We start from the raw sequence: 22470 nt of genomic DNA, 5'->3' as shown, positions 1-22470 counted from the left end.
CTCTCTATACCTCAATATATACACACTCACACAGATCCGAAACACAGATCAAGTTGTTATTTGATCAATCCGTTCCCCAGCATGACATTACAAAATCTAGTAACACTTAAAAATGCAGATTAGTGTTATCTATCTATTCATTCCCAGCAGTCCGTCCTGTCACCATTCTTTATTCTATTCATTCACACCATCACCACCACCACCAACACCATCACCATCACCATAACCAAACCTAACTTGTCCATTCTTACGCAATCCTGATATAAAGGCCTATTCATCTACACCACCACTACAAGCACCATTATCACCACACTCAGTTTCACCACTCCAACACCCAGCATCACCTACACCACCACTACAACCTCCCCCACCACCACCACCACCATAACATTGCCACACACCTGTATACACAAAAAAGTCTTCCTATGTCATGATTCGGTGAACATTCTCTAACATAAAACAAAATCTTCTAAACACAACATGAGTCCACTAAAAAATTACAAATACATGAGAGGTTGAATCTTCGTGTCTGAATATGTAAAGAAATGTTACACTTTGTTTTATTCTTAATTAATTTAAAGAGTTAAAAGTAATTGATCTTTTTGTAATTTGAATTTGATTGCTTTATTCTTTACATGTTAGAATATTATGTGGAAAAGTTATGTATATATATTTTTTTTGTTTTTTGGTTACTTTGAAATTAAAACAGTAATAAATTTTTGTATTTTTGGAGTTTGACTGACTTAGTTTTTTGTGTATTTTAGAAACATTTACAATATAGATGGAGTTGTTTTCTTTTTAGTTTAATGTGAATCAACAACCTCCGTTTTCCTTTTATATCCTCATCTTTATTACTTAATACTTCACAAAACAACAACAATAACTAACACAACATGATGCAAAAATTACCTAAAACAATTTACTAATTGAAAAAAAAAAATACAAAATTGACCAAAACACACACACACACACACACACACACACACACACACACACACACACACACACACACACACACACACATATACAAGCACATACGAGTACAAGCTAGCAAAGGCAACAAGCTATATATGTACATGACTATTCTTGCACGATCTTAGCTTCTTGAGTCACCGCTCCGCTAGCAAACACTACGAGTACAGATCATGACTAGGACAGCATTCACGCCGCCACACAGCACTCAGCCAGCACACAGCACAGCACAGCACAGCACAGCACGGGAGCAACACAATGCCAGCGACACACTAAGCAAGTCAACACACCTTCCTCTCTTATCGATTGACTTAGAGGTTTGTTAAGGTTATTATTATTCATTTTATTCTTTGTTTTGTATTGTAGTTTTTTGTGACTTTTTTGTACGATTTTTTTTCTCTATCTTTTTTTTTCTAGTTTTTGATGAAGGAACAATAGCAATGATGATGAAAAGAATGAAAAATAATAAGAATAACAGCGAAAATAATAATAATAATAATAATAATAATAATAATAATAATAATACAAGGCTTTTTCATGTATAACCTAACACCGATTTTGCAAGTAACTTTATTCGTAGTGATCTTTATCGCAGCGAGAAAATAAAGAAAATAAAACAAATAAATATAAACTGACAAAAAATACCTCACATTAATTCATATCCTGTCTTATTTTTTTTTTATTCGAGTGCAATCTAAAAATATGTTCTAAGTAATTTTATTCATTACCATCGCGAGAAAATAAAGAAAAATAACCAAATAAATAACAAACCAAATAACAATAAGATCTTCACATTAATCAAATATATCCTGTCATCGTTAAGTCATTTTTCATCCGCATAAAAATTATAAATATGTTCCAAAGTAATATCATTCTTTACCATCGCGAAAAAATAAAGAAAAATAACTAAGTAACAAAACTATCTCACTAATTCACACTAATTAGATACATCATGGCTTCATTAAACCATTTTTCATCCGTGTGCAGCCTAACTTTTATCATTGTCTAACACCAAAGGAAAATAATCAACTAAAAATAATAAAAATATACTATCATTATCGAAATTGTTACTATTATCATTATTATCTTTATCATTTCTCTCCTCGTCTATCTTCCTCTCAGCTCACCAATGCAGCAAGACAAGCGTAACCAACACGATGCTCTGGAGGATGTAAGGTCGAAACTCACGCCTCCGCTAAGCCTGAACAAAGCTCTATAGTCTCGGCGTGAGCCCTGTGGTCCTCTGCACGGCCTCACTCTGAGCCAAGCGCCGCGTGGAGGCTAAAAACTGTGTCCTTTAAAAGCTACACGATAAAAACATTTGTCCTTTCAAAATCGTGAGTCTAATAAAGATTTCGTTGTCGTTTTGTGTCTCAGATTCTGGGAACAACAACATCGACAAAAAGAAAAAGAAAATATATAAAACTGGACGTGCAAAGTAAGTCCTTGAAAAGCATAATTCTAGTGAAGCTTTCGTTGTCGTGTTCAAATATCTAAACTCTTAGGCACGAAAGAATAAAGAAAAACTATGAGGTAAAATTGAACGAACTATTTGCTAATTACACGGACTTGAGGAGCTAGTTAAATGACTAAATTATATATATACACATACATGTATATGCACACACATACGTATACATATATATATACATATAGAAAACATATATCATAAAAAAAGCAAAAATGAAAATGAAACTGGAAAATCTGAAAGAATAAAAAAAACAAAAACATGAACCACTAATACTATACGTAAAAAAATAATAAAGAAATACGTCAATAATTAACAGCTTAGTGTGTGTGTGTGTGTGTGTGTGTGTGTGTGTGTGTGTGTGTGTGTGTGTGTGTGTGTGCAAAACCAAACCAGTATTCACCACACACTTCAAAACTCTGTCCTATCCTGAGTGCCTGACATACATTCACTTTTCCAATGAATCAAAAAAACAAACACTCAAATCTTTCACTCTTGGAACCCAATAAACAAAACCACCATCAATAACCTTCAAAACAAAACAAAAATCTGACGTACACACAGACACAGAGAGAACGACTAAATAACAACAAAATAATCCAATACACAACACGTAATAACACCGATCAAACAACACAGAACCAAAAAAGGGGAAAAAAGATCAAATGGAAGGAAAATCAACCCAAAACTATGTAATTCTTCTTCCAGTGTTAATGTTAATGTAGATACTAGCGTGTTCATCCCCTTCTTTGTATAATCTGTCTAGTCTATTGCGGTTTAACATGTTGTAAAAGAAGGATCCTTATAATAATAGTGTGAATTTTACTTATATAAAATTAAGAAGAGTGTAGGAGAGGAATCACTACCAAGAGAATAGAAATAGTAATGATAATGATAGTAATAGGAAATAGTTAATTGGTTAGTTCTACTTATATATATAATTAAGAAGAGTGTAGGAGAGGAATCACTACCAAGAGAATAGAAATAGTAATGATAATGATAGTAATAGGAAATAGTTAATTGGTTAGTTCTACAGGTAACATAATTATAAGTGTTAATTTTACTTACATATAATAAAGAAAAGTGTAGGAGAGGAATTACTACCAAGAGAACAGAAATAGTAGTAATAGTAATAGATAGACAATGTTACAGATACTTAGATAATGTAGCAGAGATAGTGATACAAGAGTCTGACTAATACTTAGGAGCAATATAGTTTTATGTGATACAAAGGACTGAGTGGAAACAAAGAGAAGTATATAGAGTTTAGGTGTTGGAAAGAAAGTAGAAACGGATTGAAAGGATTATATAGGACAGAAAATACTAACACTAATCAAGGCTCAGGTAAGTTATACAAAGGTTTGAGTGGAAACAAAGAGAAGTATATAGAGTTTAGGTGTTGGAAAGAAAGTAGAAACAGATTGAAAGGATTATATAGGACAGAAAATACTAACACTAATCAAGGCTCAGGTAAGTTATACAAAGGTCTAAGTATTGTTTACAAGTTGGAGAGAAAGAAGAACCGGATAAAAAGGAGAATCTTGAACAGGAAATACTAATACTAATCAAGGCTCAGGTAAGTTATACAAAGGTCTGAGTATTGTTTACAAGTTGGAACGAAAGTAGAAACGGATAAAAAGGAGAATCTTGAACAGGAAATACTAACATTAATCAAGGCTCAGGTAAGTTATACAAAGGTTTACAAGGAGAGAGAAAGAAGAACCGGATAAAGAGAATCTAGAACAGGAAATACTAATACTTATCAAGGCTCAGGTAAGTTATACAAAGGTCTGAGTATTGTTTACAAGTTGGAGAGAAAGAAGAACCGGATAAAAGGAGAATCTAGAACAGGAAATACTAATACTTATCAAGGCTCAGGTAAGTTATACAAAGGTCTGAGTATTGTTTACAAGTTGGAGAGAAAGAAGAACCGGATAAAAGGAGAATCTTGAACAGGAAATACTAACACTAATCAAGGCTCAGGTAAGTTATACAAAGGTCTGAGTATTGTTTACAAGTTGGAGAGAAAGAAGAACCGGATAAAAGGAGAATCTAGAACAGGAAATACTAATACCAAATAGACAAAAAGGTAAGTGTGCAGGTGTTTCCAAAGGTAGTTAATTAAAAAAGAATCAGCGCATCGCTCTAACCAATCTCTAAATCTGGTTGGACAGGTGACTCTCCCTCTAATTAAAAACTAGTATACAGGTAGGTATAGTGTCTCCCATGAGGGTGGTGGTGGAGGGGAAAGTCGTACAGGTGTGGAACTAAAGGTACAATAAGGTCACGTCTGGTACAGGTAAAAATCTAGGGGTATGACAGCTGTAGGTACACAAAAAGATTTCAATCCGATCCGCCTTACTCTTAAATCCCCTTGTTCCTTGGCGCTCAATTCCCTTGCGGCGAGTCACAGGGGTAGAGAGAGAGAGAGAGAGAGAGAGAGAGAGAGAGAGAGAGAGAGAGAGAGAGAGAGAGAGAGAGAGAGAGAGAGAGAGAGAGAGAGAGAGAGAGAGAGAGAGAGAGAGAGAGAGAGAGAGAGAGAGAGAGAGAGAGAGAGAGAGAGAGAAATAGGGAAATGGAAACGCACTTTCTACCCTCTCTCTCCCTTACATGGTAGAGAAGAGAGAAAGAGAAGAGAGAAAAAGAGAGTGAGAGAGAGAGAAGAATTGGGAATGGAACAGGCCACTCCTCACTCTCCCTCACACTCCCCTCTCTCCCTTTCCATACCACGTGACTCGCCGCGCAGAAAGGACCCACCGAGGCACAGTGAGCATATATAAGGAGACTCAACACATCACTAGCAGCTGTAGACGAAAGGTAACAGGTATAACAGGTAACAGGTAACGAGTGTAAAGTACCAGGTGGTCAACTAGACTAGAGCAAAGGTGTGTCCGGAGGCAAGCAAGCACACAGGTGACAGAGGCGAGGCAGACACAGGTGCGCACAGGGACAGGTGAAGGCAGGTGTCCATGGAGCCAGGTGTGGACAGATAAACAAAGATAAAGATACTCACGCACGCCTGATTTTGTTTTTGAACGTCGTGTAAAGTAGTCTTGATAAACAATAGTGTGGCTGATTTTTTTTATTTATTTTTTTATTTTATTTTTTATATACCCGTTTTTTTTAAGGTTATTGGTTTTGTTGGTTGTTTTTATTACTTTTTACGATTGAGTTTGTATTGTTAGTCTTGACAAATAAAAATGTGGCTGATTTGTCGTTGTTTTACTCGTTTTTCAAGGCGTGGTTACTTGCAACAAAATAAAAATACTAATACATCATCTGTCTCTCCTATAACTTGAATGAGAGTTTTTATAATTATTCTGAAAACGATAAATGGAGGTAAAATGACAACCTAGCCACAGACAACTTGAATGCGAGGTTTTACTTACTCTGAAATATGATAAATGAAAGTACAAAGCCACTCGCCACATTACTGTTAATAAATAATAATAGGTGTCTCTTAAACTTTGAATGCGAGGTTTGTCCTTATTCTGAAACAAGATAAATGAAAGTACAAAGCCACAACAGCCTCACATCTTAATGAATACTAACTTGAATGCGATTTTTTCCCCTTATTCTGAAGTAAACTAAATTGAAGTAAAATCCACGGTCGCCGCACAGATCATTCAGTACTAACACGTTACTTGTCTCTAAAGTGAATGCGAGTATTTTTAATTACTTCGAAACAAGCCAAATTGAAGGACAAAACCACACTCACCACACAATTCATTCAGTACTAACACGTTACTTGTCTCTAAAGTGAATGCAAGTATTTTTAATTACTCTGAAACAAGCCAAATTGAAGGACAAAACCACGCTCACCAAACAACTCATTCAGTACTAACACGTTACTTGTCTCTAAAGTGAATGCGAGTATTTTTAATTACTCTGAAACAAGCCAAATTAAAGGACAAAACCACGCTCACCAAACAACTCATTCAGTACTAACACGTTACTTGTCTCTAAAGTGAATGCGAGTATTTTTAATTACTCCGAAACAAGCCAAATTGAAGGACAAAACCACACTCGCCACACAACTGTTAACAAATACCAAACACGACGTTCAGGACACCAGGCGGACACAGGTAATGAGGCAGAGGTGCAAGGTGTACATGCGGAAGGGCTGTTAGTTACTTACCGTTGCGTCCCCCGCCACCCGCCGTGCCGCGAGCCGTCAGGTATTTCAACAGGTAAGCCAATTAATTAAGCGACTTCCCCCGCCCCCCTTTCTCTCTTCGCCCCCCCCTATCCTTTCCCCCCTCCCTTCCTTCCCCCCGTCGCCCCTTCTCCCTATGCCACCGCCGTCAAAAATGTGTCTAGCGAGAGTTGAATTTTTTTTTTTTAGTTAGAATTATTTTGTTTGAGTTTTATGAATGATCGAGAGTTTGATGTTTGTATTTGACTCTTGTTTTCTTTCTTCTTTCAAATCGTTCTTCTTTTGTTTTGTTTTGTTTTGATTCAGTTCGTAGTATTTTTTTTTTTTTGGCGTTTTTTATGAATGAATGATCGAGAGTTTGATGTATAATTTGTTTTCTTTTCTTTTCATTCACTTTTTTGGGGTTTGGTTTTCTTTAATGAGTGAATGACCGCCGCGAGTTTAGTGTTTATTTCATTCTTTAATCTTTTCTTCATTGTTTTATCAATATTAACTTACTTCTTGTTGTTGTTGTTTTTATAAGAGGGGGGGAGGGGAACTACCTAACTCGTGTCTCTTTCTTCCATTTAGTGTTTGTTTCGTTGTTTTTTTTTTTTTTTGCTCGTTTTTTGTCTTCTTTTTTATAATTGTTCAACGGTCTGATCTTTATTTAGTTCTCTTTTTTTTTTCTTTTTTCATTATTAACTAAATTTATGATAGGCCTACCTTTTGGGGGGATTGACTAACTCCGCTTTGTGTGTGTGTGTGTGTGTGTGTGTGTGTGTGTGTGTGTGTGTTTGCTAAATAAAATAAATATAACAAATTGATTTTCGAATGTAAGGGTTTCAAATTTACGATGAGTGTTTTTTTACTTTAATTTATGTGAATTCTGAATGTGTGTGTTTGTATTGCTTTATTTATTTTTATTATTATGGTGTTTTATTCTGTTTACTAGAAATAATAATAAAAATTTAGGATTCCAATGTAAGGGATTTAATTTTATGATGTGTGTTTATATGTATTCTGAATGTTTGTCTTGTTTTATTTATGTTCGTTATTATTGTCGTCTTTTATTCTGTTTGCTAATAAATAATAATAAAAACAAGTTACGATTCGAATATCAGGGATTGAATACTATAATATGTGTTTTACTTCCATTCATAAGTATTCTGAATGAGTGTGTGTGTGTGTGTGTGTGTGTGTGTGTGTGTGTGTGTGTGTGTGTGTGTGTGTGTGTGTGTGTGTGTGTGTGTGTGTGTGTGTGTGTGTGTGTGTGTGTGTGTGTGTGTGTGTGTGTGTGTGTGTGTGTGTTGTTGTATTTATGTTCATTATTATTGTCGTGTTTTATTCTGTTTGCTAATAAATAAATAAAAGCAAGTTAAGATTCAAATATAAGGGAATATAATATGTGTTCTACTTCCATTTATATGTATTCTGAATGTGGGTCTTGTTATATTTTCATTCTTACTCTGTTTTTGTTTCCTGGATGTAAATTTGTCTTTTTTTCTGTTGGCTAAAAAATATATTAAAAACAAGTTATGATTCGAATATCAGGGATTGAATACTATAATATGTGTTTTAATTTCATTTATATGTATTCTGAACGTGAGTCTTGTTATATTTTCATTCTTACTCTGTTTTTGTTTCCTGGATGTATTTTTTTTTTTTTTGTTGTTGTTGGCTAAAAATATATTAAAAAAACAAGTTAACATTCGCCTGTAAGAGATTTCATATTATAATGTATGTGTTTTTTCCTTAAAATATTGTATCTAAAAGTGTGTCTTGCTCTATTTAATCGTTATTGTGTTTTCTGTGCTAATAATAATAATAAAAATAACAATAACAATAATGATATGCAAGTTAATTTTCGAATGTATAAGCGTTGGTCAATTGGTTGTGATTGTATATTTGCGATTCCGATAAATTGATTTCGATATTAATTGCTATGGCGGTTTGGAATGTTGTTAGCTGTTTGGAATGTTATGCCAGATTGCGACGACATTAGTGTGTTCCGATCCAATTTGTGTGTGTGTGTGTGTGTGTGTGTGTGTGTGTGTGTGTGTGTGTGTATATGTGTGTGTGTGTCTCTTACAAAGTCGCGACACAGCGGGTGGGGTTGGTGGGGGGGAGGTGGGAAGAAGGTTGAGGTTGAAGTTGGTGTTCTCGTGAGTGAGGACCAAGATCAGAGGTTGGGTTGACTGTCCGGGTGTTGGCGAAGGGACAAAGATACATTAGAAGACCCCTCCCCTTAATGACTTGACTCCCGTATGTTGTCTGGCTGAAGAAGAGGTAGAAAGGAGAGAGACAGGAAGAGGTAAAAGGGTGAAGAAAAAGATGGAAGAATTAATAGAGAAAATAAAGTGAAATAAAGTTAGAGAGAAGAATATATTACAAAAGGAAAATGAGGATGAGAGAGAGTGTGAGAGAGAGAGAGATAATGAGAGAAGAAGAGAGACAGGACGGGGAGAAGAGAGTGAAAGGAGGAGAAAAGAAGATAGGGTGAATTAGGTAAAAGAAAGAGAGTGGGAAGAAGAGAAGAAGAGAAGGGAAAGGGTGGAAAAAAAGTATATTGTGAGCATGAATAGGAGAAAAAAAATGGTAATAAGGAAAAAAAGAAAAAAAAGAATATTGTCGAATGGAGAGAGAAAAAAAAGAGAAGGAAAGGAAGGGAGGAAGGAGGAGAATAAGCTCAAGTAGAAGGAGGAGGAGGAGGAGGAGGAGGTGGAGAAAAGGAAGGAGAAAAGAAATAGTAATAAGGAAAAAAAGAAGAAAAAACAGAATATTGTCAAAGAGAGAAAGAAAGAGAAAGGAAAGTAAAAGGAAGAAGGAGGAAAATGAGATGGAATCAGAGTACGCGATCAAGTAGGAGGAGGAGGAGGAGGAGAGGAGGAGGAGGAGGAAGAAGAGGAAGAGGAGGAAGTATTATGACAAGAGGCTTAACACGGATGAAGGACGAGAGAAAATGAGGAAAGAGAAGAAGGGGAAGGAAAAAGAGTAATGAAGGAGTGAGAGGAGGAAAGATAGACAGACAGATAGATAGATAAACAGATAGATAGACAGACGAAGAGATAGACGATTACAGATGTACAAATTGACAGTAAGTAGACAGACAAAGAAAAGTACAGAAAATGAAAAAAATGAGAGAAATATGGAAAATGGAAAAAAAAAGATTAGGAAAAAAGAAAAGACAGATAGATAGACAGACGAAGAGATAGATGATTACAGATATACAAATAGACAGTAAGTAGACAGACAGATAAAGAAAAGTACAGAAAATGAAAAAAATGAGAAATATGGAAAATGGAAAAAAAAGAAATTAGGAAAAAGGAAAATGGAAGAAGAAGAGGTCATAGAGCAGAGTGAAGAGCCCCAAGAGGAAGAAGAAGAGTAGGTCAGTGTCTTCGGGAGGTCAAAAAAATGTAGAAGAGGATAAGGTCAGTAAAAAAAGGTCAATGTACAGAATCAAGAACCACAAGAGGAAGAAGAAGAAGAATAGGTCAGTGTCTTCGAGAGGGCAGACAAATGACCTAAAAGAAGAGGAGGGAGAAGAGGTCAATGTCAGTGGGGGGAGAGGGGGGGGGTGCAGGATACACTAAAGGGGGGGGGGGGGGAATCCTAACCTCTCTTTCCTTCGCTGTGGGATCCGCGGAGAGTCCTACAAAGATTCACAGGAAGGCAGGCGCTGGTATGACGCAACGGAGGCTGGAGGAGGAGGAGGAGGAGGAGGAGGAGGAGGAGGAGGAGGGGATAAAAGTCATAGAAGGAACATGAGCAAGAGGAGAAAGGGAATTGATAAGGAAATGGAGGAGGAGGAGGAGGAGGAGGAGGAAAGGGGGGATAAAGGAGAAGCAAAAGGAGAGGGAGGAATAGAAAGACAGGGAAGAAGGAAGAGGAGGAGGAGGAGGAGGAGGAGGAGGAGGAGGAGGAGGATGTGGGGGAAGAGGAGGTGATGGAGGAGGAGGAAAGGGGGGTATAAAGGAGAAGCAAAAGGAGAGGGAGGAATAGAAAGGCAGGAAGGAAGGAGGAGAAGGAGGAGGAGGAGGAGGAGGAGGAGGAGGAGGAAGGGACAACATATTACACAGGTGGCGTGACACGGTCAAATTGGACACTTAATTTTCTTTTCTTTCTTTTTTTCTTCAATTTTTTGGACGATGAAAAGAATTTAATATTACTTGTTAATCCTAAACATTCCAAAATTCAGTGTGTTTGTGTGTGTGTGTGAGAGAGAGAGAGAGAGAGAGAGAGAGAGAGAGAGAGAGAGAGAGAGAGAGAGAGAGAGAGAGAGAGAGAGAGAGAACGAAAGCCAGAGAGAGAGAGAAAGAGAGAGACAGAAAATACTAGTGATATAATATAGAGATAGAGAAAGAAAACTAAGTAGGAAAAAAAGAAAGAAAAAGAAAGAAATAGAAAAGAGAAAAAAAGAGAAAGAGAGAGAAAGGAAAAGAAAGAGAGAGACAGAGACAGAGAAAGAACGAGAGTTAAAGAGAGAAAGAAAGCGAAAGAGAGAGAGAGAGAGAGAGAGAGAGAGAGAGAGAGAGAGAGAGAAGAGTCATATAATAGAGAGCGCAAAAGGTAGCCAATGTCACGTGATATATTACAAGACATGCAGGTTCTGGGAGACACATTCTGAGAGAGTTGGAGCCTCATCGCGTTAAGTCAAGGCCATGAGCTGCGCCTTCGTCTAGAGGGGCGAGAGCGTGAATGCATAATGCAGAAAGGAACACCATCACGCAGGGCCGGGGAGGAGAAGGAGGAGGAGGAGGAGGAGGAGAAGGAGGAGGAGGGAGAGAAGGAGGAGGAGGGAGCGTGGAAGTAGAGGAAAAGAGAGAGGGACGTAAGGAAAGGGGGAGAAGGAGGAGGAGGATGATGAGGAGGAGGAAGAGTAGATGCTATGTTTAAAGGCAATCCAGGAAGCCAGGCCTCAGAGCATCCGTTTCCTCTTCCTCCTCTTCTTCTTCCTCCTCCTCCTCCTCCTCAGCACAGTAGAATGTTTGTGAGACGATCTGAATGAAGAGCAAAATAAGTCATGCACACCCTCACACAAACACACACTGAGGGGTGGAGGAGGAAGAGGAGGAGGAGAAAGAAGAAGGAGGAAGAGGAGGAAGAGGTGAGGTGAGTGACAAAGGAACACAAGACGGTGAAGGAGTGTACAGGAAAGGAAGGAGGAGGAGGAGGAGGAGGAGGAGGAGGAAGGAGAAGGAAGGAGGTGAACGGCCAATGCCTGCTAACGAGTCTAACCTTTGGCAAGTGAACCATTGGGTGAACGTGAGGCGGCGTTGACGGAGGTGACGGAGGCGGCCCTAGAGGGGGCGCGAACACTGGCCCGGGAGCCTCGACGGTCCCCGCGGGCAGGGCTCAGCAACTTACTGTCTTTGAACAGAGACGCGTTCATCAGGCGCGGGTTCGGCGTGTTGAAGATTGACCGGTTCTCGCGGAATCTCGCCCTGCAACGACGAGAGCCACGGTGAGCTGCAAGAGAACTGGCGAAGGCGAGGGCGAGGAGGTAATGGTGGGGGCAGAAAGGGCAAGGAGGAGGAAGAGGAAGAAGAAGAGGATGATGAGGGGCCACGGTGAGCTGCAAGAGAACTGGCGAAGGCGAGGGCGGAAAGGGTAATGGTAGGGGGGAAAGAGGGCGAGGGAGAGGACGAAGAGGATAATGGTAAGAAAATGGACCAGCAGGGAAAATGAAGGAATAGAAAGACTAGAAAGAGAACAAGAAGAGAATGATGAAGAGCCGCGGTGAGCTGCAAGAGACTGGGAGAGCGAGGACGAGGGCGAGGAGGAGGAGGTTAATTATATGGACAAGGAGGACATAAGAGAGGACAAGGTAAAAGCCAAGGATGAAGCAGAGGACGGGGAGGATAATGATAAGGCCAAGAGGTCAAGAAAGAGGACAAGGTAGAGGAAGAAGAGGAGGAAGAGGACAAAGAGAACAATGATAGGGATAAAGAGGACAAGAAAGAGGATGAGAAAGAGGAAGAGGGCGAAGAGGAGAATGGTAAGGAAATGAATAACTATAGAGAGTAGAACGGGGAGAAGAACAAAGAGCGAAGTCGAGGTTTCACACTCCAGAGGCCTTCCAGAAACCCCTTAGAAGACCTTAAAGCCTCCTGGAGACGCCTTAGAACACCCGAAGACTGCAGTGCCCGGCCAGGCCATGACGAGGACGAGGACGAGGAAGACGAGGAGGAGGAGGAAGAGGAGAAGGAGGAAGAGGAGGAGCTGCTGAGGCCTCACTGCTGCAGAAAATGGCTGGAAATCGTGCTCACCTGATAACTCTTAGCGACACGACTGCCACCTGGCGACTCTAAAAGGAAAACGTGGTGCGTGCGTCTTGTGGTTGCTACGCCAAGCTGGTTAAGTCGACGCTTTGCCTTTGTCATAGAAAACGGTGGATCGCGGGGTTGCCTATAGCGTTTTCCTTCAGTGGGCCAAACTTATTACACATTCTCGGTACCATGAACCGTTGATGGAGGATGGATTGTGGGGTTAACTGTAGCATTACCCTTCTATGGGCAGAGTTATTACACATTATCGGTACCATGAATTGTTAATGAAAGAGGAATTGTGGGGTCAACTCTATCATTTTCCTTAATTAGATAGGGAAACTTATAAATCATTCTCGCTACGATGAATGGTTGGTGGATGATGGACTGTAGGGAGGTCAGACTTATTAGCAAAGGGTCTTATGCTGGTAAAAAATTCATCATAGGAAAACGAGGGATTGATATCATTTTCCTTTCATGGATAAACTTATCAGAAACGACCACTTTGGGTCTCACAATTATTTCCTTTCTCTGTATACGAAAGAGACTTAACGGAATGCCGACTTCTTTCATCACTGGGTTTTCTCTATCGCTTACTACCTACAAGGAGGACTAAAAAATGGGAAGCGTTATTGAATTAAAAGTTCAGTGTATCGTTTTCTCTTTAGAGGGGAAACTTTATATTATTGACAAGGGTGAGTTGTTAATTTTTATCATCCCTGCATCTCCCTCCTCCCTTTTCAAGCCTTCCTCTTCTTCAGCTTGTTTTTCTTTCATTCTTCTTTCATTTCCTACACTGATGGACGTCTGAATGTGACCAAACCTCCAGCCCTTCCTTTCCACATCCCTGTCACAACTCAATACCACCACCACCACCACACCCTTTCTCTTCACCCCTACCATAGCCATACCACTGCACCCCATCCACATCTCCATACCACAACCACCACACCTCCACCCCTCACTCCACACAAAAAGCCGAGGAGAGTGGGGGAGAGGCGGTGGTTGAGTGGTCAGCATGCTGGCACGGCGTTCAAGAAGACGCAGGTTCGCGTCCCGCGCCGCGACAAACAAGCTGGAAATTTTTCAGTCCCCGCCGAGTGTCCCAAGACTACCCACAGGATGTCCAGTCAATCCGGACTCTAGATTCTCTCGAAAAGAGGATCAAAGATGAGATCCGGGGAGGCAGCATGAGTCAAGCAAGATGGCGACCCTGCAAAGCACTTGCCTGCGTCACAACGGGCTGGGGCCGACCACCAGACCGCACCACAAAAACTCCACTTGATCTGTCTCATTCCACACTGGGATCTCCAGCCGCTATTACTCAAGGGAAACGTACTACAGCACCCGCATCCCGTTTTCTAAGATAAGGCAAAGCGTGTGCAAGTGTGAAGGAGACACTAAACACTATTTTGCCAAAGTGTGACGAACAGACAAACAGACGTGATATATTTTAAGCACCTTTTGTGGTAGAGTTAATAACGTTTAGGATATGTACACACGGAGGAAGATATATAAACAGCAACGAAAGAAAATTATAGTAAAAGGAAAAAAATATTAACTAGACTAACAATTATAACCATTACTTTTAGAGGGGGGTTTAAATCCTTGCATGAGAAAGAGAGATTATGCAATACACACGCAATATTTGTGATCGTTTTATGTTTTTTTTTTTTTCATTTAGTGCCTGTGAACATCGCTCGCTGTCGTGTACGTGTGTGTGTGCGTGTGCCTGTATGTGTGTATGTGTGTGCACCTAGGAATGATATCGTGCTCTAGTTAACGTACATGAATTATCCACGAAGGAGGGGCAAGGTGTGTGTGTGTGTGTGTGTGTGTGTGTGTGTGTGTGTGTGTGTGTGTGTGTGTGTTTGAATTTATTGATATTATTTTTCTTTTTCTTTTTTCTCTTTTATTCCTTTCCTCTAATCTTCCTTCTCTCTCTGCTAACATCGATTTTCTCTTATTTTCTCATTAGCTTCTCTATCGTGGTGATTACATTTTTTCAAATTTTCTCTCTCCATAAATATCTTTTATTATCATCATCATTATTATTATTATTATCATTATTATTATTATTATTATTATTATTATTATTATTATTATTATTATTATTATCAATATTATTATTATTATTATTATTATTATTATTATTATTATTATTATTATTATTATTATTATTATTATTATTATTATTATTATTATTATTATTATTATTATTATTATTATTATTATTATTATTATTATTATTATTAATAATAATAATAATAATAATAATAATAATAATAATAATAATAATAATAATAATAATAATAATAATAATAATGATTGAAATTAAAACACAATTCCTATTTCTGTTCTTGCCTTTATACTACTACTACTACTACTACTACTATTACAATCACTAATGAAATATTTATCTGGCGCCTAGGCTGTATCTGTCAGGCCTCTGCTATATTATCTTTAATGACATAAAGTCTCTGGAAATGTCCTGTCAATTTTAACACCAGCAGACTGATCAGCGGAAGGTTGGCTAGCAAGAGGTCCACCAGAATGCCCCAACTCTCCGCCGCCAGCAAGACAGAAGCGTGCCACGGGTGGGGCGTGAGCTAGGCGGTGGCGCGGTAAACTCTGCGGAAACAGCCAGCCGCGTTTCATTACTCGGCGGCTTCCAGGACAATGTTTGACTGATTTTTTTTTTTTTTTTTTACAATATTTGTGGTTTCAAGAGTACATGTATAATTTAATGTAACAAGCCATGACTATCGTTCTGGTATAAGAGTGCAGGGGAGGCCTTATAATTACTGCCAAGAGACCAGATGAACACTTGAATAGACTATACTACTACTATTACTACTACTACTATTACTACTACTACTACTACTACTACTACTACTACTACTACTACTACCACTACAACTTCTACCACTTCTGTTACCACAACTACTGCCGTAATCAAATCAGAATAACATCTAACCATTACAAATTGAGACACAAACGATACCTACAATAATCCTGAACACATAAAACGAGCTACATCGAACGAAGCAAAGCGTGGGGAAGTAAACAGGTAAAGCGTAAGGTATGTACACATCCACAGTTTATGAATTTATTGTCTTAGCGTCGCCAGTTGTCAGTCGGGGAGAGCAAAAGCACGATTCAATACCTTTCAATCCCTTTATGGAAGCTACTCGAATCCATTACCCGAAGAATCACTGTGTTTATTGTAATTGATGACCGAGACCAAAACAAAGAAGGATAAACATGAGAACTAAAGTATTATAGACTGAATACGCTTCGATTCCACCTTATAATCAATGACTTAACGACGAAAGAAAGGAGAGTCAAGGAGAGGGAAAGAAAAGTAAAGGAAGATAGATTAAATACGATCCGATTCCACCCTTTTTATGGGAGACTTAAAGAAACAAACGAACATCAAGGAGAAGGAAATATATATAAAAAAAAATACGTGAAGGATCATAAACTAAATACGATCCGATTCCATCTTTTCATAAACGACTTAAAAACAAAATAAAAGAGCAAACAAGAGGAAGGAGATCATAAGTAACAAAATATAAAAGTAAATGCGATTCGATTCCACATTATAATCGACGACTTAAAACAAAATCAAGAAAGAGAAAAAGAGATCATAAGAAACGTAAGACAAACTAAATGCGACTCGATTCCACGTGTTTTTATATCGATGAATTTAGGGACGTGAACGAAAATAAACGAAAAATAATGAAGAGAAACGAAAGTAAAAACGTTTGACTCATTCATTCCATCCGTGTTTAACTTTTCTCTTCTCTCTGCAGCCCAAACCTCTTCCTCTTCCTCCTCCTCCTTCTCCTCCTCCCCCTTCCCTACCAGACAGTTCCCTTTCCCTTTCCCTCCCTCTTCCCTTCCCTTCCCATTTTCCCACCCTCTACACAGCCTAAATCCTTCTCTTCCTCCATTTCTTCTTCCTCCTCTTCCTCTTTCTTCTTCAGCATTCCTATTCCCTTCTCTTTTCCTCTCGTCTCTCTTCTATTCCTTTCCTCCCCTTCTCAGATATCTTCCTCCTCCTCCTCTTCTTCTTCTTCCTCTTCCTCATCCTCTAGTTAATGTACCAAGCCTTTCCATTTCCTCACTATATCCTATTTCCTTCCTTCACCGCTTCCCAGTCTCTCTCCGAGCCTCCTCCTCCTCCTCCTCCTCCTCCTCCTCCTTCTCTTTTTCTTCCTTTTCCTTCTTCTTAATCTCCACCAGACTCAAGCATCTTTCTAATCTCTTTTCCCCCTTAATCCTCTTACTATCCCTTTCTCCCTCCTACCCCTTAACCCTGCCATTCCCTCCCCTCCTTTCTCCCATCTCCCCCATCCCCTCCTGGCCCCCTTACATCCCTCCCCTCTCCCCTTACCCGATGCCTTCCCTCACATTTCTCTAACACCTTCCCCTTCCCCCTCCCCGCCTTGTTCCCTTCCAACCTCCTCCTCCTCCCCTATCCCCTGCTCCCCCTTTTCCTCGTCCTAATGTACAGCCAAGGACAGTGTGGTATACCTCATCCACCTGTCCACATCACCAAATTCCACATTATCTTTCGCATTCCAGACCAAAATATCCCTTCGACATCCACCTGTTATCCTCTGACCCCCCCCCCCCCCCACCTCTCTTCCTCGTCCTCCCCCCCCCCCTCCCTCTCTCACGCCCTCCCTTTCCTTCCTCGCCGCGGATCCTTCACTTACGTAGCTTGGCTCTGGCTCGGGACACGTTAATCTTTCTGGAATTGAAGGCGTTTGCACGGTCTTTAAAACGGGCCCTGGAAAGATTCGAGGAGGAGGTGAGGAAGAGGAGGAGTAGCAGGAGGAGGAGGAGGAGGAAGAGGTAAGAAGGTGAAGAGGTGGTGGTAAGGAGGAGTTGAGGAGGTGAGGAGGAGGAAGAGGAAGAGAGAAATGGACGAAGGAAGAACTGGGAAAGATGGGAAAATTTAATGGAAGAGGAAATTAAGATAAATGACCGGGGAAAAGTACGATAAGGAAAAGGAGGAATAAGAGGGATTGGTAAAGAGGAGGGGGTGGAGGAAGAGGAGGAGGAGGAAGAGAAGGATGTGGTGAGGAGGAGGAAGGGGAGAGAAAAAGAGAAAGGTCGAAGAATAGGAATAAGATGAGGAAGAAGGGGAAGAGGGGAGGTAAAGAGTGTGAAAAAGGGATGAAAGACAGAAATAAATAAATAAGGAAGTAGAGAAAAGTGAAGGGGAGGCGGAGGAGGACGAGAACGAAGAGGAGGAGGAGGAAGGGGAGTCCAAAAAATAAACATATAAAGTAAAGAATATGTAAAGAAAAAAAGTGAAAATGGAGAATATGAAAAAATGGTTCAGACAAAAAAAATGTAAAAATTAAATTAAAGTGGAAAATATGAAAAGAAAATTATAAAAGACCGGAAAATTTGAATAAAACTAATAATAAATGGTAAAAAAGAAAATTGGTAAAATGGTTAAAAGAAATCCAAAATGGTAAAAAATGGTGAAAATGTTTAAAAATGTCAAAATGGTAAATAATGGTGAAGATTTGTTTTAAAATGTCAAAATGGTAAAAAAAATGGTTAAAAATTTGTTTTAAAATGTCAAAATGGTAAAAAAATTGTATAAAAATGTCAAAAATATGTAAAATGCAAAGAAAAACAGCGCAAGTATGAAAAAAATAGTTATAAGATCCGAAAAAATTAATACAACTAATAATGTAAAAAAAATTGATAAAAAAATCGGAAAAATTTATAGAAAAACAGCGCTATCGATCCTGAAAGACAATGAACTGTTAACACATGCAGAGATAAGAAGTTTAGTTCATATATATAATCATTTTTATGTCAGGGAGTAAAAGTTGTTGGAATATCATAAGGGCATTAATGATTTATCTAATTACCAAAAACAATTACTGATTACTCAACTCTGGATCTGAACTGAAGTATTTAAACTAACTTATAGCATTTTTTTTATTATAGAGTATAACATGATACAGGAAGACTCTGAAAGGTATTGGAAAGATGAAGAAAACTAAGGAAAACGAAGAAGAGGATGAAAAACTGGAAGAAAAAGAAATAGAAATGGAGCAAGTGAAAGGTGAAGAGAAGAGGAAGGAGGAGGGAAAAGAGGAGGAAGGAGGAAGATGAGGAGGAAGTAAATAGTAGGAGAAAACGATAAAAAACTGAAAGAAAAAGTCAAAAAAGAGGAGCAAGCTGAAAGAGGAGGAGAGAGTGGAGGGGGAAGAGGAGGAAGGGGTAAGCAGAGGAGGTGCCCCACTCACTTGGAGAAGAGTCTGAGCACCACGCAGATGATGACGAACATGAGGGCCAGGCCAGCCAACACCCCGATCATGGCCGGGTCCACGCTGCCCGCCCCGCCACTCTTGTTGCCTGCACGAGGAAGCGACACACGTTTAAAGTTGGACAAGACAGACAAAGTGAAAATTCAAGTTAAAAGCGAAAAAAGTAATCATATATGCAAACTAATGCTTAATATAAAAAAAACTTGAACGAAAACAAAAAATATATGTAAAAATTGATAACACTGGAAATAATATAAGGAAAGTGAAACGAGAGAATATGAAAACAATGCAAAAAAAAGACAGGCAATGAAACTTGAATGAAACTGAAAATACATAAAATGGTAAAAAAAAATGTATCATGGTAAAAATGTTAAGGTATTTTTAGATGCTTCAGCCTCTAACATCAACTATTTCCAAAGGTCAAAAAGAAGATTATTCGGGTTCTAATGAATGTTCTTTTTAGGTTCGTGGTACAGAAGAAGGGTCAGAGTACCACCAGGGTCACAAAACTACCCCTGGAAATGCTCAAAACTTCCCTTCTCTTCCTTTATCCACTCTGTAGCCATATCTCAATCTTCCTTACCTTAATATATATAAAGGAAAAACTTATCATCATGCTGTCCCTCCCTCTCTCTCGCTCTCTCTCTCTCTCTCTCTCTCTCTCTCTCTCTCTCTCTCTCTCTCTCTCTCTCTCTCTCTCTCTCTCTCTCTCTCTCTCTCTCTCTCTCTCTCTCTCTTTACCTGGCCACTAACCTTCCTTACCTTAATTTAATCATTCTTAATTATCTCCTGGGACCCTAATTGCGCTCTCTCTCTCTCTCTCTCTCTCTCTCTCTCTCTCTCTCTCTCACTCTCTCTCTTAATCATTCTTAATTATCTCCTGGGACCCTCTCTCTCTCTCTCTCTCTCTCTCTCTCTCTCTCTCTCTCTCTCTCTCTCTCTCTCTCTCTCTCTCTCTCTCTCTCTCTCTCTCTCTCTCTCTCTCTCTCTCTCTCTCTCTCTCTCTCTCTCTCTCTCTCTCTCAATTTTCCTCCCTTCCTCTTCCGCCTAATCTAATCTCTCCTTCACCTCATCTCTGTCCCTTACTTCCTCCTCCTCCTCCTCCTCCTCCTTCTCCTCTTCCTCTTCCTCCTCCTCCTCTTCCTTCATCTCTCAGTGCCTCCATTCATTAGTTTTTTCTCCTCTTTTCTCCTCCTGTCGATATTCTCTTCCTTCATCTTTTCTTTCCTCCAACTTTTACTCTCTCTCTCTCTCTCTCTCTCTCTCTCTCTCTCTCTCTCTCTCTCTCTCTCTCTCTCTCTCTCTCTCTCTCTCTCTCTCTCTCTAACTTTTCAGGGTTTCTACCATTAGCCACTCTCAGGTCTCTCTCACAGCCCTTTTATCCCTTCCCTTCCATCACCCCTCCTCTACTTCCCTACATCCTACTCACCCCACAATCACCGCTTTCTCCCCTACACATCCCCTTCCTTTCCTCATTCCCATCAACCCCATCCTCTATACCCCCATCACCTTCCCCCTTGGCAAACTCACCCTCGATGCAGTTGTAGCCAATCTCGGGTAGCTCGTCCAGTTCGAACCCCGGGGCACAGTCGCAGATCTTCTTGGCGTTGCAGACACTGTACTCGTTGTTGGCCTGACACTCGCTGCTGTATGTGCACGCGTCTTTGAGCATCGTGGCTGTAGGGAGAGGAGAGTGCACGGGTGAGTTTTTGTCAGGGTAGGAAGTGCACGGGCTGGAGTGAGGAAAGGGGAGTTGTTGAGTAAAACAGGGAGAGTAAGGTATGCAGAGGGATGGGTAGGGAAGGGAGGGAAGGATGAAGGGGTACAGTAAGGGAGAGGAAAGTGCACAGGTGAGTTTTTGTCAGGGTAGGAAGTGCACGGGCTGGAGTGAGGAAAGGGGAGTTGTTGAGTAAAACAGGGAGAGTAAGGTAGGCAGAGGGATGGGTAGGGAAGGGAGGGAAGGAAGTGTGAGTTTCAGGGTCTGGAGTGAGAAAGGGGAGTTGTTGAGTAAAAGGAGGAGGGATGGAGGGAGAAGGGAGGGAAGGATGAAGGGGTACAGTAAGGGAGAGGAAAGTGAATGGGTGAGTTTTTGTCAGGGTAGAAAGAGGAAGGGAGGAAGAGGAAGGGAGGGAATGAAGGGGGAGTAAGGGTGATAATTGGGAGGTTAGGAGCAGGGAGGGGAGGAAGAGAGAGGATAAGAAGAGGGAGGGTAGGAAGAGGAAGGGAAGGAAGAGGGAGGGTAGGATGAGGGAGGGAAGGAAGGGGGAGTAAGGGTGAGAATTGGGAGGTTAGGAGTAGGGAGGGGAGGAAGAGAGAAGATAAGAAGAGGGAGGGTAGGAGGAGGAAGGGAAGGAAGAGGGAGGGAAGGAAGAGGGAGGGAAGGAAGAGGACTGGGGTAAAGAAGGACAGTTATTGGGTAAGGAAGGAAGAAGGGTTTAATGTAGGAAAGAGAGACGTTGGGGGACAGAAGGGAGAGTTGATAGGTTAGTAAAGGGAGGTAAGGGAGAGCTGAGAAGGACGGGAAAGGGGTAAGTCTTGGGTAGGGTAGGAAGGGCACGGGCTGAGTAATGAAAGAAGGGTTGTTAGAAGAGGAAGGAGAGGTAAGGGAGAGCTTTCGTAAGGTAGGAAGTTGAGGGTTGGGGTAAGGGAGAGACAGTTGTTGGGTAAGGCAGGGAGAGGAAGGAAGAAGGAAAGGAAGAAGGGTTTGAGGTAGTTTAACAAAGGAAGGAGAGGAAGGAAGAAGGGAAGGGAAGGAAGAAGGGTTTGAGGTAGGGAGAGGAGACTTAGGGATATATAAGGAAGGGAGAGTTGTAAGATAATGAATGGAGGGTTTTAACAAAGGAAGGAGAGGAAGGAAGAAGGGAAGGAAGAAGGGTTTGAGGTAGGGAGAGGAGACTTAGGGAGATATAAGAAGGAAGGGAGAGTTGTAAGATAATGAATGGAGAGTTTTAACAAAGGAAGGAGAGTAAGGAACAAGGGAAGGAAAGGAAGAAGGGTTTGAGGTAGGGAGAGGAGACTTAGGGAGATAAAAGAAGGAAGGGAGACTTGTAAGATAATGAATGGAGAGTTTTAACAAAGGAAGAAAAGGAAAGAAGAAAGGAACAAAAAAAAATGGAATTACTGAAAAAATTATATATGGATTTTGAAGAAGACGAGAAAAACGTGAATCTTAACTAACAGGCCTCCTCCTCCTCCTCCTCCTCCTCCTCCTCTTCCTCCTCTTCTTTCTCCTCTTTCAAGACGTAATTCGCCGACACATCATGAAAATTCTCCAATATTATCCACCTCCTCTCTCTCTCTCTCTCTCTCTCTCTCTCTCTCTCT

At 40.1% G+C, this 22470-nt stretch overlaps 1 protein-coding gene across 1 annotated transcript in view; it reads right to left on the bottom strand.

Moving 5' to 3' along the window:
* The window catches only part of LOC127001004 (uncharacterized), a 43059-nt gene that overhangs the window by 13071 nt on the left and 7518 nt on the right, over positions 1 to 22470 (bottom strand). The window contains exons 2-4 of the mRNA XM_050865179.1: positions 20677 to 20823; positions 19126 to 19234; positions 11817 to 12022 (exon numbers count right to left, since the gene is read on the bottom strand). Coding sequence (XP_050721136.1) covers positions 11817 to 12022; positions 19126 to 19234; positions 20677 to 20823 — 462 coding nt within the window. The remainder of the gene's footprint in view (positions 1 to 11816; positions 12023 to 19125; positions 19235 to 20676; positions 20824 to 22470) is intronic.

This window comes from Eriocheir sinensis, chromosome 19 (assembly GCF_024679095.1).
Source record: "Eriocheir sinensis breed Jianghai 21 chromosome 19, ASM2467909v1, whole genome shotgun sequence".
Taxonomy (NCBI): Eukaryota; Metazoa; Arthropoda; class Malacostraca; order Decapoda; family Varunidae; genus Eriocheir; species Eriocheir sinensis.
Note: the sequence above shows the minus strand (reverse complement) of the source record. Positions and strands in the feature narration are given on the sequence as shown.